Source organism: Hipposideros armiger, unplaced genomic scaffold, assembly GCF_001890085.2.
Source record: "Hipposideros armiger isolate ML-2016 unplaced genomic scaffold, ASM189008v1 scaffold_64, whole genome shotgun sequence".
NCBI classification, from domain to species: Eukaryota; Metazoa; Chordata; class Mammalia; order Chiroptera; family Hipposideridae; genus Hipposideros; species Hipposideros armiger.
This window is the reverse complement of record NW_017731414.1, coordinates 214,859-241,432: the sequence shown is the minus strand read 5'-3', so window position 1 is coordinate 241,432 and position 26,574 is coordinate 214,859. Positions and strand designations below refer to the sequence as shown.

Sequence of the window (26,574 nt, the reverse complement as noted above, 5' to 3'; positions counted from 1 at the left end):
GGAGGCAGGATTCCAAGCCTAGGACTCCAGAGCTCTTTTCACCCTTTTAACACACTTTGCTGAACTGAACCCAGAATTCCACAGTGAAAAACCTGCCCAGAGTGGAGACAGACAAAGAAAGAGAGTGAGGGGCAGGGTGGAAGGTGTGTGGGTCCTCACTGTCTTGAGATGGCACCGTGGAACCACGAAGGGATCCCTCCTTGGGCCAGCTGGCCCACCTGTGTCTGCACGAACCAGTCCAGTCGCGGGGGCAGCGGTGGGGGCAGCTTTTTGGCCTCTGTCATGGCTTCCTGGGGAGGATATCTCCTGGGGGTAAGAACAAGGAGAGAGCGTCAAGCCTGGTCCACCTCCCATCTTTGTTCTGTCCTTACCTCCTCTTTTGAGAAATCCTCCAGGCTGGAAAGAGCAACAGGCTGGAAACTGGCTTGAGTTTCTTGAGCACCTACTATGTGCCAGCACTTTATGCACATTCATTCATTGACTCCTCCCCAAAACCCTCCAAGGATTTTTCCTTTTCCTTTTATTCTTTTTTTTTTTTAAGATTTTTATTGGGGAATTGGGGGAGGGGAACAGCGTTGGGGCATCAGGGAAGGGGTACAGACAAGTTGCTGTCCTTTTGTTCTTCAGTCTAGTTGTGGAGGACATCGCTTCACTGGCCCATGCTGGTATTGTGATCATTGTGCTTTTCCTGGCTGAGGCAGATCGGTTGCCGGCCACTGGACGGCTGCTCACTGCGGCTCACAGCGGCTCATGCCGGGTGCCGGCCACTCATGGTAGGTAGCTCACAGCAGCCCACTGCAGCAGGGGCTGCAGCCTACGCCGTTGCTGGCGACTCACAGCAGCCCAGCTCCAGGTCAAGCTGTTGTTCACCATCTTAGCTGTAGAGGACGCAGCATCACTGGCCCCCATGTGGGATAGGAACTGGGGCCCTGCTGCTCAGAGCTGGCGTCCCAAGCCAGCTTTTAACCAACACACCACTCAGCCGGCCTCTTTTCCTTTTGTTCTTATTATGCCATTACAACAAGTGTTGGAAACTTCCTTTTATAAACATATGTATTTACATTTAAGAACCGAGTATATTTAAATATTAAGTAACTACCAATGTCTCCAGAGGAATGTGGAAATGGCAAAATGGTAAGTAAATGAAGGAAACAGTGGACATGCAGTGGGTGCCAGAAAGGGTTGCCATGGTTTCATTAAACACCACAGAGATGTGCCCCCAAACAGTTGCTTCTGCCACCGATGTCGTCACTGATGGCACACCTATAACGTGTCAGGTGTGTGGTTCATTCACATTCATTCTCGACAATTTTAAGTTCAGGTACCACTAGACATAGAGCTGAAAAAGGGAGAAAGAAACCAGCACCAATTTGCAAAGCAGTACAGTCAGTGTAAAGCCAGAAAAAGGGTTGTGTGCTACTGGGTTGACCCTTCACACTCAGCCTTAATTCTGTCCCCAAACTGGCCCTGCGCCCCCCCGCCCCACTGTCTCTGTCTAATTTTTCAATATTGCAGAAGGTCATTGTTACCGAGCCATTTCCACAGAGAGGGGCCTTGTTGACCAACTCACTCAATATTGACTTTCTCCTGCCAGAAGACAGATGTCAAGCACACCCTCCAGGGAGTGGCCCAAAGGAATTCTGGGGCAAGTGAAATTAAGTCTATTAAGAAATATTTAATAAAGCAAGGTGAAAGTGGTTAAGAGCCTGGAATTGGAGCCAGACATCCTGGGTTCAAACCCCAGCTCCCCCACTTAGCTGCTATGTGACCTTGGGCCTGTCAACTTAACCCTCTCTGTGCCTATATTTTCAACTGCAATTTGGGGATAATGATGATATTTACCTGACTTGGTGTAAGCCCTGATAGTGTGTATTCTTTCTCTTTATTGTAATGAGAGTATCTGACAAGCTTTGATTACTGAGGCATCAACTTCAGCGAGAGCAACCTCGAGTAAACATTGCCAGCCACAAGATTAAAAAGCCAGGCTGCCTTCGCCCACTGAGGCTCCTTGGTTTTAGAGATCTTGGTTGATTTCAATAATTGACTATTTGGGCTACTTACCCAAGTACACTTGCTCTCTCTACCTGTGACCTCGTTGTGTGGTCCCACATGTGCTGTATAATTTCCAGGTCCTATAAGTAATAAATAAACCTTTATTATTATTATTTTTTAAGTTCCCTGATGGTTATTGCTGAAGGGCATCTTGAAATCTAAGGGCTGGTCCAGCCACAATATTGGTTATTGATCGGCTGAGACCAGCACAAAACGCCTGTATGTATAAAATAAATATTCATGAGTCCAGCAATGACCTAGCATGGGGTAATGTTTATAGGCTTGTTCTTTTTTCTACCTGGGAGACCTCCTATCCTCCTACTTATCCTTCAAGAACCAGCAAACAAACAAACAAACAAACAAAACCCTCCTCCAGGCAGCTTCCCTTCCTCCTCCCCTAGACAAAGCCCTAGCATTTTCTGTCCCCCACGTTTCCCCACCATTCTTGCCTCTGGCCCAGCCTTGCCTCGTGGAGCTAGAGTGTCTGTGTTTGGTTCTGTCTCCCCCATATTAGGGGCTCCCAGGATCTGGGCCCAGGGCTAGGTTTTTTTGGAATTTTCTGGGTCCACAGCATCACCTGGAGTTGGCAGGCATAGAGAAGGGTGCAGGATGCGTGATAATGAATAGATAGTGTAGTGATGAATGAAGCCATACTAAGTCTCAAATTCCTGACCCTAGCATGGGGGTCTCCCCCACCTCCTCATGCCCCATGTTCCAGCCCTAACAGCATCCTTGCTCTACCCCAAACTATCAAGCTCTTTCTCCCCTCCACACCTTTGCCCATACTGTGTCCTGCCGGGAAAGGCCCTTTCCCCAGCTCCAGCTCCATTTTCCATTTGTCACCTCCCAGTGCTTCCAGGAAATTCCCCATGTATCTCTGGTCCTCAACAGCCCTGTCCCTCCCGCTGGCCCAGCCTGGTCCCCGGGGTCTGTTTTCTAGAGGGCCAGAATGGGGCTGAGGCTCTGGGGTGGGGGGTGGAAGCAGCCTCTCGCAGCATGGGGCAGGTATAGGGGTGGCCACATGGTTGACTGAGGAGTCCCCACCCAGGGAACATACCTGGGAGTCCCTGGGAGGCCGAGGCCTTCGCTCTGGCTGTGCCCTGCGCCTGTACAGCTTAGGTTTCAATTCAGGGTCCACACGTCAGCAGGGGCGGGGTGTTGCCCTGGGGCAGTTCCTGTTTCCTTAAGCAGGTGAGCCCCAGGGTGGGGACTAGGACAACCTCAGTCGCCCTCTGTCTGAACTCTGACGAAGCCACTGAGCTGCAGGTGGAGGGGCACCCTCGCTCTACCCGGACCTCGACAAGCCTTTATTGAGCACCTGTTGTGTGCTAGATCTTCAGGGGACACAGACGAGCCTCCAAGACAGGCAGAGGCCCCACCCTCCTGGCATCTATAATCTAGCCAGCAATGAAAATTAAGAAATTATTAACGTAGTTGTTTAAAAGCGAACAGCTGGTCAGGAAGTGGGGACTGGAATTGCAAGAACCTCCCCCGCTCCCCCCGAGAGGTGGCCTAACTGAGGAAGGGGAACCTGGGGGCAGGTAGGAGTCAACCTGATTGGAGTGGTGGTGGGGGCAGCACATGGCTTTAGGTGGAGGGAGCAGCAAGAACGAAGGACGGGAGGGAGAATCGAGGCTGTATAGGCTCTGTAAAAAAAAAACCACCCAAAACCATTTAAAATTATGACTGTGTTAGCATCATTATTATGTATTCATTTTTTTTCTCCTGATTTAAAAAAACATTTTGAGGGACCCTACCCACACTGTGGGCTATGAATATAGGAAGCTGTGCCTAACGGGTCAATCGGCCCGGATGTGTGCTGGCCATCCCCCCTCCTTCTACAGCACATGGTCAAAACCACTTCCTCCTCCTCTGTGAGGCAGAATGGCCCAGATCCTCATGGCTAAGCTGGCGGGGTGGGGGAGGGGGCCTCCCTGCAAGCCTATCACCCTGGCCCAGCCGGTCTCCATAACCTCATTGCAGGCTCAAGCTGGGTACCTCCAGCGCCCCCTGCTCTATGGAGGGGGGTTTGTCTGGAGTCTGTGGGTCAATAAGCCCCAAGTAGGAGGCGTAAATGAACCTGTTTCTCACTCACTCACTGTGTGGCCTTGGGTGAGTTGTTCAACCTCTCTGGGTCTCACTTTCCTCAACTGTGAAGTTGCACAATAATAGCCCTCCTTAGACTTGTGATAATGACAGGCAAGGCAACCTTCAGGCGACAGCACCGGTTTCAGTTAAGAGTATTATCAGGACTCTTCACTGGGACTTAATCTGATGCGCTTTTTTTTCCTTTAAATTTTATTGGGGAATGGTCACTGGTTACACATTGCTTTCATGCTACAATGGCATAGTTGACTCTTTTAAGGAGGACGCAGCTCACAGTGGCCCATGCGGGGATCGAACCGGCAACCTTGGTGTTATCAGCACCACGCTCTAAACCAACTGAGCTAACCGGTCACCCCTAATATGATGCTTTTGCATCTGGCTGGGGAGACGCAGGCTTGGGCTCTAGGCCTCCCAAGTTGGGCCACCTTGGGCAACTCACTTCGCCTCTCTGATCCTCCATGCCCTCCACAGCCCAATGGGTTGGCTCCCAGCCTTGACGATGAGGAGCAACACTGTTGGGAGGGATCGTAAGTGTCCAAGCAACCCTTGTAACTGAGAAAGCCTGGCCATCAGGGTCCCATTGATCTCGAGTTCAGTCTCCAGGAACATGGGGCCTTTCAGTCCATGTCTGGCCCAGCTCCCTGAGGCCCCACTACAGAGGGCTCCATCCACCCTGACTCCTCTGACCTGCTTGGGGGATGTGGTCTCCCACAAACTAACGTCACCCTTGAGAATGTCACAACACAGTCACCCCCTCCACCTCTCTGTGACCAGTCCTGGAACCTGAGAATGGACAGGCAGCCCCCAGCGGAACTTCCGGAAGGGGACCAGCAGGGAGATCTGGGGCTGGGACGCCAAGGCCCCTCCCCCTCCAACACCAGGACTTCTCACTGGAGGCTTCGGTTGGTGATTGGGACTTCCACAGCTTCACGTGGGTGGCCCTGGGGGGAGGCAACTACAATGCCATCTCGCTGTGGATGTCAGGGGTGAAGTCAGGCTTGTGGAGCTGCCATGATGAAGGGGAAATAAGAGTTGGCCATGAGAAGTGAGTTCCCACAGATGCTATGAAGCAGATGAGATGGGAGGGAAGGAGGAAATGCCTCTCTGCAGAGGCAGCCTTGGGTGGCCATGACCTGATGGACAAGTGGGCTGTGCAGATTTCAGAGGACTGCCAGACCATGGGTGCAGCAAGTGCAAGGGCACAGGGGCAGCAGCAAGCATGGTGTAAAGCAGGAGAAGGCTGGAATGGTGACCCAGGGGACAATGGCAGAGACAAGGGAAGAGGTGGGCAGAGCCACAGCACGCAGGAACTGACGGCCCATGGTGGAGCACGAGTTGTATCTGAGCACAACAGGGAGTTGGAGGTAACACCACCTTATTTCTATTTCTTGCTTTCCTTTTTTTTTTTTTAAAAGATTTTATTGGGGAATCGGGGGAGGGGAACAGCACCGGGGAACCGGGGAAGGGGAACAGACAAGTTGCTGTCCTTTTGTTCTTCAGTCTAGTTGTGGAGGACGTTGCTTCACTGGCCCATGTTGGTATTATCATCGCTCTCTTCCCGGGTGAGGCAGTTGCCCGCCCATTGGACGGCCGCTCACACAAGCTCATGCCCACTGCTGGCCAGCCCCACTGCAGCCTGCACCGTCATCAGCGACTCACGGCAGCTCAGCTCCAGGTCAAGCTGTTGTTCACCATCTTAGCTGTAGAGGGCGCAGCGTCACCAGCCCTCATGTGGGATCTGAACCAGGGGCCCTGCTGCTCAGAGCTGGCGACCCAAGCCAACTCCTAACCAATGCACCACCCGGCCAGCCCATATTTCTATTTCTTAAGGACACCCTGGAAACAGACTGAAAGACAAAGGAGAGGCTGGGACAGAGGTCAAGGGAGTAATGGCGCCAACATGGGAGGGGATGGCTACAGGGTATGATGGAGAAGGAAGATGGAAACCAAAGTCAGAGCTCTCTCTTGGCTGTTCCATTTATGTTGCCGATCAGACATCTGAACTGGAATAGACAGCAGGCAGGGGGGACGTGGTGTCTGGCGCTCAGACTGGAGTCTGGGTTAGATCTGCAGTGTAGAAGTCACTAGAAGTCACTGGAATGTCTAAAGGCCTGCTGGCCGGACTGACCATTGGCTGGCATTCAGGAACTTGTAGGGTGAAGTTCCCCACACTGATATGAAACCTCCCTACATGAAGAGTGGCTCACAGCCGTGTCTAAATGTTTGTACAAATGGTGTGGTTTATGCTCAGCACCTGCTTCCTAGGCTGCTGGAATTCTAGTACGTGCCAGGCGGAGGTGCAGACATGCCCAGCCCCCATAAAACCCAGGGCGCCCTGGCAGGCGCTTCACATGGGTTGTCACAGGTTTGCGATGGAGGAACTCAGTGTGTCCTGTATGACCCCACATGGAGAGGACTCCTGGAGTCTTCCACCTAGTTTCCTCTGGATGTGGCGCCACGGGCCTCCTCCCTGAGCCCGTTTTCCTTTTGTGTCCTTTGGCTGTACTCCGCTATATGCCGAATCCCAGCAAGTCACCGACCAGGCGGTAGTCCTGGGGACCCCAACAGAGTAGAAGAAACCTGTTGCAGGGCCAGTCTGAAGAGGCAGTGGCCGAGCCATGTGCCAGAAGCCGGGAGAACCAGGATCTTGGGTATGGGGGCGGGGCAGGGGGTGCTCCCAAGAGGTGAGGAAGGGGGCTCACAGCTGAGCGTGTAACTTGCCAAATGGGTGTCAGCAGGGACCAAGACGAGAGAATCTTGGTGGCATCATGGGGTCTGTTGACTAAGCAGGTTCAGCAGGGTATGTGGTAAAACCCAAGTGGTGCTAAGAGTAGGGAACCATTTACCTGAGGGCTGGGGTAGAGCTGGGCGGGAGTGGGAAGCTTAATTTTCCAAGGCAGTCTTTTGATAACAGTGTTATCTTCTCAGAGCCTGGGGTACCCACCGCATCCACTTTGAGCCTGTCTAGACCTGAGGGCCCGACCGGCCTGGGCTGTATTTTAAATGGGCATCCTGTGAACCCAACACCTGGTTACATCTACCTACAGGGAAACTGGGGACATGAAAATCCGTGAACTTTAAAATAAGCTTTAACTTGTTTGTTTTCCTTAAGTGCGTTTATCGATGTAAACAGAGCATGTTAAGAGATTCCAGGGGAGAGGAGGCTATGGCTGGTATGTTGGTTTTAATTCAAAAAAGAAATTACGACGATGCCAATGACTTGGGTTGACAGCAGCTTGAGGGGAGGGTAAAAAAAAGAAAAAGGCTCCCTGATGACACCCCTCAGACCTGGTGACCTGGTCCCAACTGCATACTCTCTAGGGGGAAGCAGAGCTGTCAAAACAAAACTAGTGACGGCAGTTAAAAATCAGCCCAAATGGCTCTGCAGTCAGTCTGTACCAGGGACGCTTCGAGCTCTCGGCCACATCCAGCCACAGGTGTGCACCTGTCCCCAGTCATCCGGGTTTGCCACTGGAAATCAAAGACGGAATCATTTCATGGCACTACGGATCTGGAAAAGTAAAAATCTCAGCTAGAAAGAATGTCCAATTTGGAGGCTGTGGGAAGACAAAGAGGAGTGGGGGCTGTTTGGGGGCTGAGAAGGCAGACACCCCGATCATGGGTGAACAGTGTATGGTTGCACTTTCAGGGTTACCCGTGGGACACACGGTGCCCCGTCAGTGATCAGACGGGGACTGCCGAGCTGCCCGCTGACCACGCCCGAGGCCTGGCCAGACTAGACCGAAGCCTGGCTGTGAACAGGAAAGGCTCCTGCACTCCTCTTTCCTTCTGAGCACTGTACACAGGATTTCCTTAATTTGTGCTTCCCTTTGGTTTGAGAGTCAGAGAGAGTGGGAAAAAGAAACAACCGCTTTTGTCACTTGTCCAAAACGGAGAGGAAAGGTGAAAGTGGGCGTCAGATGTTTCCAGGGCCTGGTGTGGGTCACCTCGCTGACGGTGCAGAGCCGGGCACTCCTGGAACCATCACTGGCTTTTGGGGACCTCACTACTGCAGTGGGGCATGTAGATGGGCTTTCTGGTGCGGTGTGAGCTGTGTCACATCTGGGAGATGGAGGCTCACCTCATTCCCGTCTTTCTCTCCAGGTAGGTACACAATGCATGGGTCAGTTCGGCGGACGTCACAGGAAAAATAGCAAATCCTTAACTTATTCCATCTTCAAAGTTGAAAAAGATCAGACAGTTACTAAAATAAACAATTTCTCAATTGTGTTCTGGTGGCCGTGGGCCCGGTGGCCGCGGCAGGGATGTTGGAGGGGGTAGGGCCCCGGCTGAGTGAAGGGCTCACTCAGGACAGGCACAGTCAGCTCGGCTGAGCAAGGCTCAGAGTAAGGCGGCGTTCCTCACAGAAGAACACATCGGAAAAAGCTGGTCTTCTTCTGCTGGTCTGGTGTGATTTTGACTCCCTGGTTGCTCCCTTGGGGGCTGTTGCCTTCCTGAAGTTACAAAAGGTTTTCTGACATTACGGCTGAGCATCAGCACTACATCTCTTAACCAATCAGCAAGCCAACCAAGGAACCAACCAACCATCCATCTGCAAATCCATTCATCCCCTTCCATCCACCATCCATCCACCCCCTTCCTACCAACCATGCACCTGTCTATACTCTTCCACCCAACTCTCTATCCATCCAACCATCCCCTTCCATCACCCATCCATCCAACTGTCCCTTCCAGCTGACAACTCATCTTTCACAAACCTAGATATACTTTTCATCTACTGCTCATCCACCCTTTCAACCACATCCATTCTTTCACTTATTCACCTACCCAACCACCCCTTTCCATTCATCCCCTCAACACCTTTCCATTTATTCACCCATCTCACTTCTTCCCTACTTCCTTCTCCACGCACCCACCCTTCCCTCCTTATTTCTGCCCCTGTGCTGAGCACCTATCAGTGAGGCAGCCAAGGGGCAGCGGAAAGACTCTGTCCCTTAGGATGTGGGAGGCAGGGGGCTGGGTTCAAGGTCCTAATGCCACTCCACTTGGCTGGTCTCCATGTCTCTGTGCTGAGGCTCTGGCTTACCACCTCCTCCACAAGTCCACCTTCCACCCTGCTGCAGGTGATATTAACCCTAAACTCTAACCCTGTCCATGTAAGCCTTACTGAAAACACACCAGTGCCCCCCACTGTTTTCAGAGGACCGCCTCAAATCTGTCACCCAGCATTTGGAGCCTCTGTGATCTGGCCCCTGACAACCCTGGGAACATAAATCCTATTTTCTCCCATGTCACCCCGTTTGAAAAGGTTCAGTCCCTCTTCTTTGACTAATTCCTTCTCCTCTTTCAGCTCTTAGGTAAAACCTGAATTTAATGAACAGTAACTCTTGAACGCCTACGCTGTGTCAGGCACTTCCGTGGTCAATGGGCCTGCAGTGGCGGACAGGAGCCCCCTGCCTTGGGGAGCTCACACTGTGTGTGGGAGACGGAGATCACACAGGTAAACAAACAAGCGGTGATGTCCCGGTGGGGGGAGTAAGGGAAAAAGGAGGGCGAGGGATGGAAGTGTGTTTTGATGGTGATGTCTGAACAGGGGCCTCATGGAGTGAGGGAGTGACGCCTGAGACAGTCCAGGCGTGTGGTCAGCAGAGATGCCCCCGAGGACATCTGTGCCCTAATCCCTGGAACCTGTGAGTATGGTACCTGATGTGGCAGAAGGGATTTTGCAGATGTGACTAAAGTGAGAAGGGGAAAACAGGCTGGATCATCCCAGTGGGCCCATCTAATCCCGTGAATCCTTAAAGGCAGAGAAACCTTCTCAGTTGTGGTCCGAGAAAGAGAGGTGATGATGGAAGCAGGGTCAGAATGATGCTGAGGGGCTGGCTCTGAAGATGGAGGAAGTGATTACAAGGCTACAGATAAGTGTCCTCTACAAGCTGGACAGGCAAGGAAATGGATTCTCCCCTGGAGCCTCCAGAAATGAACGCAGCCCTGCTGACACTTTGATCTGAGCCCCAAGAGACCCACGTCAGACTCCTGACCTCCGGGACATTAAGAAAATGAGTGTGTGTGGTGTAAGCTGCTAAGCTGGTTACAAGAATCTTTTATGGAGGCCCTAGGAAACTAATAAGGGGGTAGAACCCCAAATGAAGGGGAAAGAAAGCAAACAAATATGGGGTGCTCCAAGAACAAAAGGCCAGCGTTGCTGGAGCACAGGGGACGACACGGTAACAGCAAGGGGACAAGGTAGAGTGGGGTGGCAGCAGCCAGAGCATGAGGCCAGGTGGCCACAGCAGGGACACTGGCCCCGGGTGTGGCGTCTGCTCACAGTGCAGTGAGAAGCACTGGGTCGTGCAGAGGAGGGTAGAACGCCAGAGGTCCAGAGGTGGGGTGGGCATGCGACGCTTTCAAGAGAGAAGAGGGGGTTGGGAAGAGCTGGCCATATCAGTGATGGAAAAGACAGATACAAACTTGCAACTCGTAGATAAACAACTCCTGGGTATCTAATGAAGAGCACTGTGATTATAGATAACAATACTATATTATAAACTTCAAAGTTACTAAGAGACTAGATCTTAATTGTTCTCAGTACAAAAAAGAAATGATAATGATGTGACACGACAGAGGTGTCCGCTAATGCTACCATGGTAATCACACTGCAATACACTAAAGTATCAAATCACATCGTGCACCTCAAACTTACAGAATGTTGTATGTCTGTTACATTTCAATTAAAGAAATGTTAAAAAGATTGATATGAAATGGCTGCAACTCTGAGTATCACAAAGGTGGTAGGAAATGGGTAGGAATTTAACTGTCAGTGATTTGCGACTCTGTTAAGAAAAAGCGAAATCACAAGGATTATGGCTGCGCACCAGCACTTCGAAATCTGTGCCCTGGAAGGACCTGGCACATCCTGGAGGAACCAACAGGCCAGTATCAAAAGCACAGGCCAAGGGTTACCCTGGTGCTCGGTAACTGCCAGTGGACAAAAGTGAGTCAGAAGGATTGTTAAGAATCAAAAATTTAATATTATTCTGAAGAGAAAAAGAATTTTAAGAAAATCACAGTTGTAAGAAGACGTTTGTAAGAAAAGTACACTGGTTTCTACGGACTGCTTCCCGTTTTGGCCAAAGAGCTATTAAATTGATTCTGTGCCTTAAGATTCAATGCATGGTATCTTAGAATTATGAAAATACACTCGTTTTAAATCAGGTGTGAACTACTTGACTGGCATTTTTTGTTTTATGTGTACTCTTGTGTGACGAGATGTAAAACGCTCCACAACAGAGCGCTTTATCCTTCTCTATCAGACCCGGAGAGGGTCACCTGGCCAGGAAAGAATGACCACTGGAACTGAGGCTCCCAGGCAACATTCATGACCCCGTTTAGGTGCTAAACATGCCTGAAGTACAGCTGAGCATTCCAACTCGACCAAGAAAGCATTAGTTATGCTGAGTGTTAGGAACTAGGAAGTGCTCTTGCGATGAGGAAAGGCAAACAGAAATAAATGACAGGGTGGATGGGAGGGATTCAGGCAGGACCTCCTGGGGGCGTCAAAACCCTGGGACGCACTGAAGGCTGTTTTGAACCGTCACAACCTGCAGAATTTGGGGCTGGAGGGGGAAAAAGGGAAAAGGCTTTCGACCTGCCAGACTCATCAGGATGGGTGCTGCCGGAGGCCATCGTCTCCAGAGGGAGATGGGAAAGGCCATGTGGCCCCTGCTGGCCCGTGTGCTCAGCTGGCAGAGCCCTGTCTGCCTGGGACAGCCTGGAGCTGAGCAGCTCCGGGCCATGGGGAAGAACAGAGTAGATGAGCGTGCCCAGGAGCTGATGTCCCGACCACACCTGCTATCTCTTCCTCCTTCCCAGCCTCGGGTCCAACTGGGTCCCGAAACGCAGAATGTGCTCAGGCTACGTGACACCACTGAGGCGGAGGACAGCAGGCTCCCACTGGGAGCCATGCGGAGATCAGGAAAGACATACACTCACCAATTTTTTGTCCATTTTTGCTTTGATGTCTCTGGCGAGAGTGAAAAATGCCTGTGGAATAAGGATGTTGTTAGCACCCCAGCAGTGAGCAGCAGGTGGGGGCTTGCTGGTTTCTGGGCACCACTGCGGAGTGGGTGTGGTGGGACAGTGGGGCGGGAGGGGGCCTCACCTGTCCAGTCCCATCAATGGCCCTGGGAGGTGGGGTCAGGGAGGACTGAGGCTCAGATGAGCCAAGTGACTTGTCCCAAAGCACCCAGTGGTTAACTGACCAATCTGGAAGAATCCAGGAAGAGAACCCGTCCCTGACTCCTGTGCTGTCTGCCTGCTTTACCCCCTTTCTGACGGTCAGGAGTAGGGCGGAGAGAAAGACAAGCAGCTCTTTGTCCAAACAAGTTTCATTTTGGGTCCTTGCCTGGGAGAGGGGCCTGAAAGGGCCAGGATGGGGTGAAAGGGTCATCTTCCAAGGATGGCGAAGGCGCAAGCTGGCCCGACCCTAGGCTGCTGCCTCCGTTGCAGCTTCCTGATTCTCTCCTCCCTTCCCTCGTCTGTTCTTTCAACGAATACTTACAAACCCCACTCAGTCCCCTGGGCCTCATACAGAGAAAACTCAGCCTCAGCATTTGCACTTGAGGGGCTTCTGGTTTGGTGAGAGGGGCAGAGTCTCAGCAAACACCCACATGATGTTCTGTCATGAAAGTTCTGTCATGGAGCAGGGGGCTTAGGGTGCTGGGGACCCAAAGTGGTAAGCCATCCCTATCTGGGGATGGCAGAGCAGAGGATTCCTTGAGGAGAGGCCTAATAGAAAAGGGGGTGCAAGGGAAGGGACCATAAGCGAAGGCTTGACGGTGGCCTGGGATGGAGCGTGGTGGGCAAGGCCTGCTGCATGGGCGGCACACCCCGTGCGGGGCCGGCTAGGGAGGGCCTCCCGAGGCAGACGTGGGGGGCTGGGGATGATGGGCACCCCGTGCGGGGCCGGCTAGGGAGGGCCTCCCGAGGCAGACGTGGGGGGTTGGGGCTGGGATGACATGGACGATCCGTTTGAGAAAGATCACGGAGTCGTGCGTGGGGTGGAGAAGGCAGGTCGGCTGCAAGGCTGGCGTCACCGTGGAAAAGAGAGGTCGGCCTAGATTCCCTGCTTCATCTGGGCTTGTGACTGGGACCTGTCTGTGTGGGTGGCACAGCCAAGAGCACCAACCCAGAGTTGGCCTGGGCACCAGCCAGCTGGGACTCTCTGAGCCTCTGTAAACCCCTGCCTGCTGCCCAGGGCTCCCCAAGCCAGAGAGAAAATGTCCTAGGTGCCTAGCCAAGGCCCGCACCTGCTGACATCAGAACACTGGGGCAATTTCCCCTGAGGTCACCTGGGCCTCACACACAGCCCTGCCCAGGAAGTGCCTCTTGGACGGATGGCCGACAGGGCAGCTGAGAGCCAGTGGCCAGTCCCTGTGGCAGAGCCTCTCTGGAGGGTACAGCCCGATCCTCAGCCCAAAGGGGCCGGTGCTGTGGGCCTGAGACTCACATTCTCCACGTTGATGTTGGCCTTTGCACTGGTCTCCATGAACTTGATTCCATAGTCCAGAGCCAGCTGTGAGGGAGACACACGTGCACATGTCAGCCGCCAGGCGCCCCTGACCCCCAGGAAGCACCCTAAGGAGGGAACAGCGATAGGGGGAAAGGCCCAGGGCTGTGGAATTGCTCCTTTGAGTCACCAGTGGACAGCAGGTGGTGACTGTCCTTGGCAGGATTTTGGAGGGGGCCTGGCTCAAACCATGGCTCCATCCTCTGCTTTGCAGTTCCCCTGGACGTCATGCAGGGACATGCAGAGCACAGCACAGAAACCCTCACTGCTGGCCGCTTTAGCCCAAAGCTTGACTGGGCACGTTTCCCACTCTCTCTCCCACGGCACGTGCCCCACTGGAGTGACTAACTTGCTCCTGTTTGCCCGGCGAAGTCCTTTGTTCTAGGACCCCAGTCTTGAACATGCCAGGATAGTGGGCCACCTTATACTCATGAGGATTCTGAGGGGTTCTATCTCAAAGCCGGCCTTCCCATCAGCGAGCAATCGGGGGGCCATTTGGGGCGGGGCAGGGCAGGGCTGGCCTCCATGCAGGGAACCCTTAAATCCCGAGGTCCCTCTGCCCCAAGGTGCCTGGCAGTGCCAGGCCCAAGCCAGTTGCCATGCCCACCTTCTCTCCCCGTTCCTTGGAAACTTGTCTCTTGTCATTCACGTCACACTTGTTCCCAAGTATCATCTTTTCGACGTCTGCAGAGGCGTGCTGGGGGCAGAAGGGCAGACAGGGGAGATGAGAGGCGTGGTCAGACTGGCTCAAGGCCAACTTACAGCCCAACCCCCAATATTAGAGTGGTGGGGTCAGGACTGCTAGGCACACCCTTGTGCAGATGACAAGCTGAAGCTCAGAGAGGCTGAGTGGCCCTTCCAATGTCACACAGCCAACACGAGAGCCAATTCCAGGGTTCTGGCTGCTATGACCAAGCACACACTTTCTGGCTGCTGAGGATGGTTTCTCTGTGGGCTGCGTCAACCAGGCTCCTGTGTCTTGTGCTGGGCTCCTGGTGGGGTCTGTGGGAGGTACCCCTGCTCATCTCCCTCTCCCTCCCAGGCTCCTCTGCTGGGGGCCTCAGCTGCTGTCCTGGGAGCTTCTGCCTTGCTCCAGCTCCCTCGCTTTGGGCTCCGGAAGCCCTGGGGTGGTGGCAGCCCCGGTGCTTCGCCATCCCCTGGTGTTCCCTTAACTCTGCCTTCACGCCTGAAAATGGCACCTTTGTCCTGGTCTCACTAAAATACCCTTCATGGCTTCCTTCCTAACTTCCTGCCAACCAAAAGGCTCTCTCGCTTGCTGGCCAGAAACAGCACTTCCACAAAGAACACCATGAGTATGGGAAGTTCCTTCTCAGCCAGGTCCAGCCTCCCGCCAGCAAATTACTGTCATCAGGGAGGTGACTCTGCAACTGCTCATAACCCTTGGGTCGGCAGTGAGTGACCTGCTGTGGCTGTCCAGGAGGGGAAAGTCCTCTGGCCACACCTCAGACACAACGCCCTACCTGGTGAGTCAACAAAAGCTACAAGCACCGCCATCCGGGATGGCTTTAGGTGTGAGAAGTTCTTTGGAAAGCAAGAGGGTGATGACGCTGGCTTTGTGACGGGGAGGTGGGGCTGGCCACCTTCTCCTCCCTCTCCAGGTCAAGGTCTCCCGTCACAGCCAGCTACAATCTGAGAGCTGCTGGCCTGAACACGAGGAGCTCATACCAGCTCACACCCTGCTCTGCTGTGGTTCAAAGTACCTGATGTAGCGTCTCACCACACCTTTCCAATATAAGGGCCATGCCAATTCTAGAACCTTACTTTTCTAGAAAGCACCAAATGCTCATGGTGACTGAGAGCTTGAGTATCACCTCTCTCTTAACCAAGACATCACCAAACTCAACAGCCCAGCTGGGGAGATGGGCTCTCAGAGCCACTCCGTGATGAGGCCAGGCCAGCGTGGTCTCAGGGACCGACCACCTGGGTTCCAGTCCCCACTCTGGCTACGTCCCTAGGTAATGGGGCTCTGGGCAAGCTCCTTGTGAGGGTCTTTGTACATCAGTGATCTTATCTTTAAACCAGGGGGCTCCAGGGTGAGGACCGACAAAAGGACAGATGGGAAGTTCCTGATGTGTGGATGGGGCCCACAAGCCTTACCTCCTCAATGTTCCGAATCCAGTTCCGGATGTTGTCAAAAGACTTCTCGTTGGTGATGTCGTAGACCAGCATGATGCCCTGAGCAGGGGGAGACAGAGATGCGCTCTGGACAAGCTGTGAGCTCTCTGAGGGGGGAGATCCCAGTTGGGGGGGGGGGCAGCAGGGACCTCGACATGATATCTCTCCGCACAATTCCCTCCTCTCCATCCCTGGGGCTCTTCTTCTGTTGGGCTCCAGCACCAGCCTTTCCATGGTCTCCCACGCTCCGGTCCTGCCCCCTCAGCCACCGAGTTGAGCCTTCACCCCACAGACCGGACCTCACCACCCACGCTCACAGACAGCTTTGCTGGCTCCCTACTACAGGCAGGATAAGTACGGCCCACTCACCCTGGCAGCCCCCGAGGTCTGCCCACCTCCTGCCATCACTTCCTGCAGCTCCCTCCCCAGCACCCACTGTGCTCCCCTCCCACACCGACTGCCTCTGCTGTGCTCGGCTGCTTCCACCCTCACTCATACCCCCGCCCTGGCCTAAGTCATCTCCTGGGCTCAGGAGCACCACCTGCCCCAGCAATGACCCTTGTTTGGCACCTGCTATGTGTCAGGCACTGCAGTGGGTCTCCCTGAGGCCTCACAGGCCCAGGTCAGGCGGTCCCATCATCTCTGCTCTGCAGATGGGGAACCTGAGGCTGGAGGGTGGCGTGGATAGGTCTCTTCTCCGCCCCCACAGCACAGCAAAGAGCACAATGGGGTCTGAACCCTGGGTGGCCTGACCTTGACACCCGTGTGCCTTCTAGGGACCCCACCAGAGTGGGGGCCGGCTTCAAGCTCAGGGTCAGGCAGCACTGAGGCCCCTGTGGTTCCATAATCAATGTGTGAGCACCTGGGTACAGTCCATGGGTCCCGAAAGAGGTGCAGAGCGACCCTGCCTCCACCTGAGCCCACAATCACCATTACTGTGAGGGGCAAATATCCCCATTTGTTAGAAGGGAAACTGAGGTCCAGAAAGAAGTGACCTTTAAGGTTTGAGCCCAGGTAAAGTTAAGCCTGAAGAAGCTGATGACACTAGCTCCCGTGAGGAACCTCTCTAGACCCTCCTTAGGAACAAGCACTGCTCAGGGCCACACTTGCACGGTCCTCATGCCACCCCGGACGTCTCGAGAGGTGCCCACGGCAAGCCCCCTGTGCAGCCCTGCACCTGGGCTCCGAGGCACCCGGCCCCAGCTGTCCTGCAGGCCCAGCTTACTTCATTCCCTCACGTTACCCGCTCCCAGGGCCCAACCCTTCATCCACAACCGCTGGTGTGGCCAAGACCTTGTCTCTGAGCCGCTTGAGTTTGCAGAGTAAGAACACGGGCCGTGTGTGCTGGGCAGGGAACTGTGGGGGCGAGGCTGTGTGACAACACCATGGAGGGCAAGAAAACCACAGCACTTTCAAATCCCCACTGTGACCTTAAGGATACGCACAGTGGCTGTACAGCCAGCCATGGCCCCTCAAAAATATGCCATCTGGGGCCCTGATTCAGGGGTCTCCTGGGACGACTGAATAGAGACTGCTGACGGAGGCCTGGCAGGTTTCAGTGGCTACAAAGTCTGCCTCACCCTGACCAAGGCCAGCACGGGCAGAAGATGCTGGTGGGCAGACTCCAAACATAGTCAGGGCCTCTGCCTAGCAGCCGTCCTCCCGCTATCAGGGCAAGAATGCCACAGGGCTGTGGGGCTCCTTTATCCAGGGACTGGCCCCTCTGCTGGCCTAGGATTCCCACTGCCACCACTAAGTTGGTGCCATGTGCCAAAATTGCAGGGTCCCAGATTTTTACTCATGGGGAGGAGGAAGGGAGAGCAGTGGATAGCTATTAGAAAAGAACACAAGTACCTGGAAAACACGGTGTCACCCTATTCCAGGTCCTCCCTGAAACTGCCCTTGGGGCTCCCAGTGACCTGTCTGGACACAGCTCCTCGTAGCTGTTTGTAAGCTCATAAGGGGGCACCAGACATCCAATGCCCCCATATTTGAGACCCCACAGTCTAGTACCACGTGGACAGAGATGATGATGGGGCTATAATGGCGGCAATGTTCCCTGCACTGTCCTGTGAGCTCACCCCTGGCCACACACGGCTCGGGGGCACCTGGAACACAGCTGGTGAGACTGTGGGGCTAGGTTTCCTATTTCAACCAATTTAAATTCAAATAGCTAGTGGCTTCTGTATGGGTCAGTGCAGGTCTAGGAGGATCGCAAACCACAGTCGTCTAGGAGCTGGACACGGTCTTACAAATGGCTCGGTCCAGCCTGGGCAGGGGCGGGTGCTAGAGAACGCCCTCCAGGACCGGCCCGGACACGCACCCTCTGCGTGAACGTAAGCTGGGTGTGGAATGGCGCTGAGTCTCAGCTTCCCCGTCTGTATAATGGAGATAACCATGGCGCCCACGCTCAGGGGAGTTCAGATGATGGCCAAGGCCTGGGCCCAGTGCCCGGCACAGGGAAGGGCTTGGTGAAAGGGCTGCAGGGTAGGGGTGGGGTGGGGGACTATTTCAGCCCAGAAAGGGACGGGGCCTACCTGAGGCTGCGCGGCAGAAGCTCCCCCGGGACCCGAGCGCCCTGAGGCCCCCGCCCCACCAGAGCACAGCAACATGAAGGGAAAATTAGTAAATGAATTTTAATGAGCAGCGCTAAGGTTGCAACCCTTGTGACTGAGTTTCTATTATGTTTCAGACACTGTGTGGGGCGCTCTAAATACTTAATGCCCCCACTCATTTCTGCTGTCTGGCAGCACTTCCTGAGCTCCCACCACATACTCAGCACCGTCCCAGGCACAAGGCATGTGGCAGTGACCAAGACGTGGCCCTGCCCTCACGGAGCTTATGGCCTAGTGGAGAAAACAGGTGTCTCTGCAGTTAAATGCCGGGGTGTGCCATGGAAAGGGCAGCGTGCGGTGGGATATGGAAATGGGGAGATGGCCGTCTAGCCTCTCAGCTGCCTGGGTGGGACACAGCCCTCCTGTTCTCTGTTCTACTCTCCAAGTAAGGAGATGGTCCTGGAGATCTGTGTCTGCTCCCTCTGGCCTCTGAGCGCCCCGCTTTGTACATACCTCACACGGGCCTGACCTGCTCAGGCCCGCAAGGGCAGTACCCTGGCCCATTCCAGGTCTCCCCTGCATCCAGTTCAAGCCTGGCCTGGACAAGGCACTCGGTAAAAATATTTGAGGGAGGAAGAACCAGTCTCCCGATCACATCACACTGCCTCAGGCCCAGGAAACGAATATAACAGCCAAGAGCCCAGAACAACTCAGCTCCTGGACCATCTTCAAGTTTTCAGTAGCAAATTCCACAGAGACCGACACAGGCCGTGTGAACACTCCTAAGTGTTGGGGCATGCCGTCTCCGATTGCACTGACCTCACCTGGAAGAACCGGCTTCCTGTGTCTTCCTTCATCCCCAAAGAATGAGGTTTCCTTAAACCCTGCATTGTCTCTGAAGCCAGCCAGACGGAGATGTATATACGTGGGGGAGGAGCACACAGCCTTCTCCTAAAACTAGCCTGGGACTAAGTACCCCCGAGGAGCCAGAGCAGGGGGCTCCTCAGAAACAGCCACGTTTCGGTATCCAAGCAGTGACATTCCTTCTGACTTAAAAAAACAAACACAAAAGAAAACCCCAATCCATACCATTGCGCCCCTGTAGTAGGCTGTTGTGATTGTCCGAAACCGTTCCTGGCCAGCTGTATCCCTAAAAACAACAAGGAGAGGGAATATTAGTGACGCTGTCACAGTGGGAACAAGGGGCATTAACCCAGGATGGATGCCCAGGTTTCTCAAGGGTCATCTCGGATTTGTCATCCTGCTGTGGGTAGTACCCGCTACTCTCCATAATGTTCCATCAGAGAAAAAAACTGGCCCAGAAGGCTGAGGACCTGCTAATGTCTCCCAGCTGGAAACGCAGAAAAGCCAACCTCTTCTGTACCTCTGCTTCCTGGGTATTCTCCCCGAAGCTTCTGGGTCTCAGAAGAGCCACAGTTGGATGTTATTATTTGTATAAATCCAGGACCACGAGTGTGGAAGGGGCGGGTCATATGGCATGGGAATACAGCTCCTGCTGATGGGCTGAGCTGCTGGGTGACCTCAGCTGGGGGGCTCAGGAAACACTCACACACCATCTCAGTGGATGCCAGGGGAGAAGTCCTTCCTCACTGGCATGGAGGTGACACCTGGGTAAAATAGGCCAGTGCCGAGCCTAGCTCCTAGCATGGAGGGTACTCAGTGTTTGGCTTAAAAGTGACTTCACAGATCAGTGGCAGAGCCAGGGCCATGTCTTTTTGCCTCTGGGTCGAGGGTTCCCCCTGTGTGGACTGTACATAACACCTCATTTGGGGCTAAGCTGACTTTCTGATGCCAATAGCAGGTGACGTTCACGGTTATAGTCATCTTATTCTCAACCATGGCCTAGTCCAGAAGGGTTTTAAGGACGTCATTAACTCCACTGAGATCCCTAAGAGCCAAAGCAGAAAGACAGGAGGAAAGGAAAGTGAAACTTGGCTTGCTGGTACAGTGTCACTTTGAACTTGGGAAGTGAGGTGGCTTGGGGAGTCAAGGATGGAAGTGGACGAACTTGTCTGGCTTATAACTCACAAGGTGGTAACTCACAGGTGGTAACTTACAAGGCAGCCAGAGCTGACTGACTAGGAGTTCTGTTGGATGGACAAGGTGTTAGGCCTCATCCAAATTTTGGTTCTGAAATCAGAGTCAGTGGTGAACACCACTGAAGTCAAGGGCACCCGAGAAGCGGGCTGGGGTGACACTCATGCTCTGAGACTTGAGGCGGGGAATGAGCTGCAGCCAGGAGGAGGTGGCTTCGCAGCCCATCTCAGGGCTCCCTCCTACCCACAGGCGCCCACCTGGACCGGAGGGATGGTGCCGCCCTCTCAAATACGACTTCTCTTTATTTTTGCTCAGGGCTCACGCTTCCCTGCAAGTATGTGGCTGCAGGGCAGGACTTTCCTACATCTGACCATCTGAGAACAGCCTGAGCTCCCAGCACCATGGGCTGCAGACCAGTCAGCATTAATGCCAGGGACTCACACTTCCCCAGTTTTAGGTGATACAGAAGTCGGCCCCAGGTGAGTGAAACAAAAACGGGTCTCACCACCAGGACCAGCCTCCGTTTATTTTTGGTTCTGGGGTTTCAGGTTTGCATGTTAGGAAGTGAGGCCTGGCCTGCCCCAGGACAGAAAAGAGGAAGTGATGCTGGCCTTCTCGGCGAGCTGACAGGCTCAGAAGGAAACGCCAGCCTGGGGAATCTCGCCGTCCTAGCAGCCACAGAGGGCTCTCTCCAAGTTCAATGGAAGCAGGCCACTCTGAAGCCCAGACCCAGGCCGTGCCCATATCAAAATGCTAAGCTAATGGGGACTTGTAGCTATGTCCCCAGAAGGTGCTGACATAGACTCTGGGCCCCAACAGCCAGCAGAGCACAGTTCCTGGGGCTTCTGAAGAAAGTATCTGGGTTGGGCACAAAGAGATGGAGGCTGTGATCATGGGGAGGGGGAGGGGGCAGCAGGGGCTTCCTCTTGAAGCACTCCCAGGTGAAGGCGCCGACGGAGGCAATGACTTACCATATCTGCAGTTTAATTCTCTTGCCATCTAGCTCTATGGTCCTAATTTTAAAGTCAATTCCTGAAAGAAAAGGAGAAAAAGAGGCACATCATTGTCAGACCATTTCCCAAGTGGCGTGTGAGGTGGGCACTGCCAACCTGTGCAGGTATTAGCTACCACGGCTTGTGGAGCACCTGGCTGCCACTGGGCATGTAGGGTCTTGGAATCCCCACAACAAATCTGGAGGCATCCGGAGAACTTTCGCCTCTCACAAAAGGGGAAGCGGAGGCTCAGAGGGCAGACAGGAGCTGCCTGGAGTGAAGCCGGCAGCTGGCAGAGCTAGAGGGCAAACCCAGGTAGTTCAGGTGCCAAAGCCTTGCTCTCTTTCCTCCAACGACAGGCACCTCACAGAGTGGGCCTTTGCAGGCCAGAGACCCCCGCTTTCTGCCACCCCGCCCCTGGCCCAGCACATGAGGCACTAGGCCCCAAGATGCCCCTGATGCAGGTGGGCCTCCAGCCTTTGCACACACTGCTCTCTGCGGTGGTCCCCACCCTGCCCACCTGTCAGCCTGGCAAACTGCTTTCTCCTTTAAGAGCCACTCAAGGGTCACCTCCCTAGAAGCATTCCTGACCCTGCCTTCCTCTCTCCCAACCACTGGCTTTAGTCCCCAGGACCAGGGTGACCTCTCAGCCTCCTCAGCTGCTCTCCAAGCTACCACCGTTGCTGCCTCAGTTCCCCCCGCAGCTTCCAAAAACACCAACTCAACTATGTCGCAAAGCTAACCTCTGCTCCAAACCTTCCAGTGTCCACCAATGGATGAATGGATAAACGAAATGTGGTGCATCCATACAATGGAATAGTACTCAGCCATGAAAAGCAATAAAGCACTGACACACACACAACAACACAGATGAACTCTGAAAGCATCATGCTGAGTGAGAGAAGCCAGACGCAAAAGGCCACACAGTGTGTGATTCCATTTATATGAGATGTCCAGAACAGGGAAATCCAGAGACAGAAAGGCAATTAGCGGTTGCCAGGGGCTACAGGAGGAATGAGGAGATGGGACGCCACGGGGTGGGATGGTGGTGTAACTAAGGAGCTTGAGGTTTCTTTTTGGCATAATGAAAATGTTCTAGAATCGATGGTGGTGATGGTTGTACAACTCTGCAAATACACTCAAAGCCACCAAATCATACATTTTAAACGGGTGAGTTGTATGGTTTGTGAATTTTATCTCGATAAAACTGATACAAAAACCCAAAGCTTCCCACCATCCCCTCAGCCCCAGAATGAAGTGAAAACAGTTGCCTGGGTGCTCCAAGATCCTGCCTAACCTTGTTAACTCGCAGTACCCACAGCTATGTCCTCCTCTGGCCACACTGCCCACGTGGCTGTTTCCTAAACATCCCAAGCACGCTCTGGCCTCAGGGCTTTTGTGCTTGCTCTTCCCTCTCTTGGAGTGTCCTTCCTTCCACGATCACCTGGCTCCCCCTCTTTTTACTCAGGTCCCTGTTCAAGGCACCTCCTCCAAGAAGCATTCCTGACCATCCTCGTCCTTTCTCCTTACCTGCTTTCTTCTTCACACACTTATCCCTGACATCGTCTATTTGGTTATTTGCTCCATGAACGTTAAAAGCAAAACCTGCTGATCTGAATGGCCTGCGTGGAGAGGAAACAGCCAAACCCAGTCTCTGCCCCTGGGAGTTTGTTCTAAATCAATGCCCGTGAAGCTCTAAAGCTCAGGCCTGGCTTGATCCCTCAGAATCCATGATGGTCATGCTAATTCATTCCTGCCCATTTCAGGAGCTGTCCTGGGGACCATGAACAATATAAGCCTGCACTTGAATTGTGTCCACTAGACCATAAGCTCCATGAGGACAGGGACTCAACAAGTTTTATGGCCACATAGCCAGTGACTAAGTGTGGCAGGGGTTGAATGCCTATTTTCTAGAAGCCAACTGCCTAGTCCTGCACACACACCTTGACTACAGGCCTTGTCACAGTTCTGCTTCCCTCTGATTCATCCGAGTCATCTCTGCAGTCCCCGTACCAAAGCACACAGCAGACATCAGAGAAAGATGCTTGAATGAACGAATTAAGAGAAACGGGATCTATGTGGCGCTGCATGGCTTAAAAAGCACCTTTACCAACATCATCAGTCTCCCTGAAAGAATGAATGAATGAGGCCCTGAGGAAGTAGTGAGGGCCAAGCCAGGCTGGGGAGAACCAATTCCCAGAGCCACAGGGCCAAGTTCACAACACATACAATCAATGGAGTTTACGAGAACAGGCTTTGGCAAACATAACCTGGGCAGAAAATGAAGAGCCACTTAATCCCTGATCTATAAAGAAAACCCAGAGGTACACTCAGTGCCAATGGAGAATCCCCTTGATGCATTACATTGTATTTCAAAACTACATGGCCCAGTGTCGTCTCTTCCTAAAACATCCCCCATCTCGTCACAGATGCAAGGGACCTATGAAATCAAGAAGCACCATTCAGTCAGCAGAGCAACACAACATCGCTCTGTCCTGTCCTCCTCCAGGGTTTTATTAACACACCAAATTTAATTAGTCAGTGTAAAGTTTACGACACCTAAGAATTATGAGGCTATAACTTCAAGGTCAGGGTGAATTAAACTTTCCTAGAAGACAGAGGCCTGCAGGAAGGCTACAAGTATCATGAAACCAATACAGAGTGGGTGGGAGGGATCCTGGGTTCAAGTGCCATGCCACCTCTACCTCCCTAGGTGACCTTGCCAAAGCCATGTCCTCATCTGCAAGTAGAGGCCAGCCTCCCTGGAGCCCCAGAGTGCCAGCCTGGATTTTCTGGTCAAGAATCAGAAACCAAACAAAAACCCACCCCTGCATTGATCTCAGCAGTACTTGTGCTGAACAGGAAGATCCTGACACTGGGAAACTGAGATCTGTGTCAAGAGTGACCCACAGCCTGCCAGGTGTTAACATCACTTCCTGACTTGGGGGGGCCCTCAAGGATTATCCCAAAGTTTGACCTTGGAGTGGGGGAGGGGACGAATCAGAAACACCTACGCTTCAGGGAGGGACATTATCACTATAGAAGTCATTCTGCTTCCTCTAGATCAGCGGTTCTCAACCTTCCTAATGCCGCGACCCCTTAATACAGTTCCTCATGTTGTGGTGACCCCCAACCATAAAATTATTTTCGTTGCTACTCTATAACTGTAATTTTGCTACTGTTATGAATCGTAATGTAAATATCTTTTTGTTTTCCGATGGTCTTAGGCGACCCCTGTGAAAGGGTCGTTCAACCCCCAAAGGGGTCATGACCCACAGGTTGAGAACCGCTGCTCTAGATAGTCCCTGGTAGTGGTGACAACCTTCTATTTATTGTACAGTTCTGATCCTCAACCACTCAGGGCTCCACAGAGAGCACCACTCCTAAACTGAAGAAACAAGGCTCAGAAAGGTGAAGTGATTGTTCAAGGTGAACAGCAGCTGGAAATCAGGCAGAACAATTTCCTCTACTTTGCACCTGGCACCTAATTGTTTTATAAATGCAGCTCCTGGAGGAGGGCAATCAGCAGCTCATCGTGGGGTTCAGGAGATAAGTTCATTGGGTTCAAATTACACAGGGGTAAGGCAGAGCCTCTTCCCTAGATTTTCTCCATTCAGAATTAACTCCTGGGCTTGGCAACCGTTTCCAGCTTCTCCACTGCGGAGCAAGGCCGGATAGATCAGTGTTACTCCCAGGTCAAACCTTTTCACGTGGGCAACAGTGTGGCATGGGGAGAAGTCAACTCCATTTTTGTGGCCGTCAGAACTGAAAAGCAACAAGCCAATTCTGTTCAACCACAATGTGGGCTGGCCTTGCGGGAAAGGCTGTTCTGCAAAGAGACAACCGGTATATGGAGCCTCACGATAGGGAAGTCAGGGCTGTTTGTGGCAGCGGCTGATATTGGTTTCTCACTGAAGCTTTTTATCTGGCATCTCCTTAGGGATGATAGGTCCCAAGGATGGCAGCTGTCGCCTGCCAATGCTGACCCTTCAGTGGGATGGAAGGCAGAACAGGGAAAGGCTCTGGACTCCCTCTCACCATTCCTTCTAGAGGAAGTTCACCTATGGGGGAAACAGGGTCAGGGATTAGAAGCTTTACCCCTGATTATTCCTGAGGAAAGAGCAGGAGAGGTCTAGGTTAGAGTCCTGGCTCCAAGGTGGATCAGCTGTGCTTGTCCTGTGCTCCCATTCTCTGGGATGGCTGAGCCTTGAGTTTCGGGGTCAAACACGTATGGATTCAAATCCCATCTCTGTCACCTACAGTCAGTATGACCTTGGGCGAGTCCTACGCCTCCCTGAGCTTCAAATTCATCATCTGTGAGATGGGCTCACAACAGACCTAACACAGAGAACTGGAGAGTGTCATAATGCACATACAGTGCCTGGCACAGTAAATTATTAATAAACTCAGATGTCACGGGCCTTTACCCACAGCCAACTCCACATGCCTCAGTTTCACTTCTGCAAGATGGGGACCTCAAAAGAACTGCTTCAAGGGCTGCTGTGAGGACAGGACAAAATGAAGGGCGCCAAGACTCCAGCTCAAGACTCACTTAACAGCGGGCTCAGGATTGGGACCTCAGTCTCCTCATCTGCAAAATGGGCACTTGGTCTCCCCCCCCCATGGCCCAGGGACGCCCGAACGCTGGCCGAGGCGGCTGCTCTTCCCCCCTCGTACCCCCTCGACCATCTCAGATCTCTAGGTCCGTCCAGCCCGGCCCGTCCCTCAGCCCCAGTCCCTTAGGGGCGCGCCCGGCCCCGGCCTCCGGCGACCCCCGCCGCTCCCCGGCCCCGCTACCTATGGTGGAGATGAAAGTGGAGTTGAAAGCGTCCTCGGAGAAGCGGAACAGGACACAGGTCTTCCCCACCCCCGAGTCCCCGATCAGCAGCAGCTTGAACAGGTAATCGTAGGTCTTCGCCATATTACACTCTCTCCCCGACGGGAAGTGAAGCCAGCGCCTCGCCACTGGCCGCTGGCCCCGTCCATCAGCGCCCAGCCCACCTCCCATTGGCTCCCGGCCCGCTGCGCGTCACCGCGGCCGACGCCCGCCACCGTGCTCCTCCCGTCGCGGGGAGATCTGGGGAAGGGGCGAGCGGGGCCCGGAGCCGGAAGAGGCCCGAGAGCGCCTCTCATTGGCCAATGCTCG

The 26,574-nt window shown here is 53.5% G+C and overlaps 2 protein-coding genes and 1 non-coding gene across 7 annotated transcripts in view; all 3 read right to left on the bottom strand.

Annotated features, from left to right (window-relative positions):
* Positions 1-3,202, bottom strand: part of HSH2D (hematopoietic SH2 domain containing) — an 8,995-nt gene extending 5,793 nt beyond the window's left edge. For 2 of the 4 annotated variants that reach the window (XM_019641822.1, XM_019641824.1), the window contains exons 1-3: positions 3,110-3,197; positions 2,062-2,132; positions 160-306 (exon numbers count right to left, since the gene is read on the bottom strand). In XM_019641822.1, coding sequence (XP_019497367.1) covers positions 160-306; positions 2,062-2,111 — 197 coding nt within the window. In that variant the 5' untranslated portion in view covers positions 2,112-2,132; positions 3,110-3,197. Of the gene's footprint in view, positions 1-159; positions 307-2,061; positions 2,133-2,518; positions 2,630-3,109 lie in introns of all 4 variants that reach the window. The other 2 variants (XM_019641823.1, XM_019641825.1) reach the window with 2 other exon arrangements.
* Positions 3,203-4,434: 1,232 nt separating this feature from the next.
* Positions 4,435-4,509, bottom strand: TRNAI-GAU (transfer RNA isoleucine (anticodon GAU)). The gene has a single exon. It is a non-coding gene; the product is annotated as a tRNA-Ile (tRNA).
* A 2,814-nt stretch (positions 4,510-7,323) lies between these two features.
* On the bottom strand, positions 7,324-26,561 carry RAB8A (RAB8A, member RAS oncogene family). Of its 2 annotated transcripts, XM_019642041.1 has the most exons (8): positions 26,226-26,561; positions 21,408-21,468; positions 19,468-19,528; positions 15,806-15,883; positions 14,295-14,384; positions 13,628-13,693; positions 12,112-12,162; positions 7,324-8,612 (listed from the first exon to the last, which is right to left on the bottom strand). In XM_019642041.1, the coding sequence occupies exons 1-8, from the start codon at positions 26,434-26,436 to the stop codon at positions 8,520-8,522; spliced, it is 711 nt and encodes a 236-aa protein (XP_019497586.1). In that variant the 5' UTR covers positions 26,437-26,561; the 3' UTR covers positions 7,324-8,519. The 2 variants fall into 2 exon arrangements, with proteins under 2 accessions (XP_019497586.1, XP_019497585.1); XM_019642040.1 differs by lacking the exon at positions 12,112-12,162 and having other exon boundaries at positions 26,226-26,518.
* Positions 26,562-26,574: the final 13 nt, after the last annotated feature.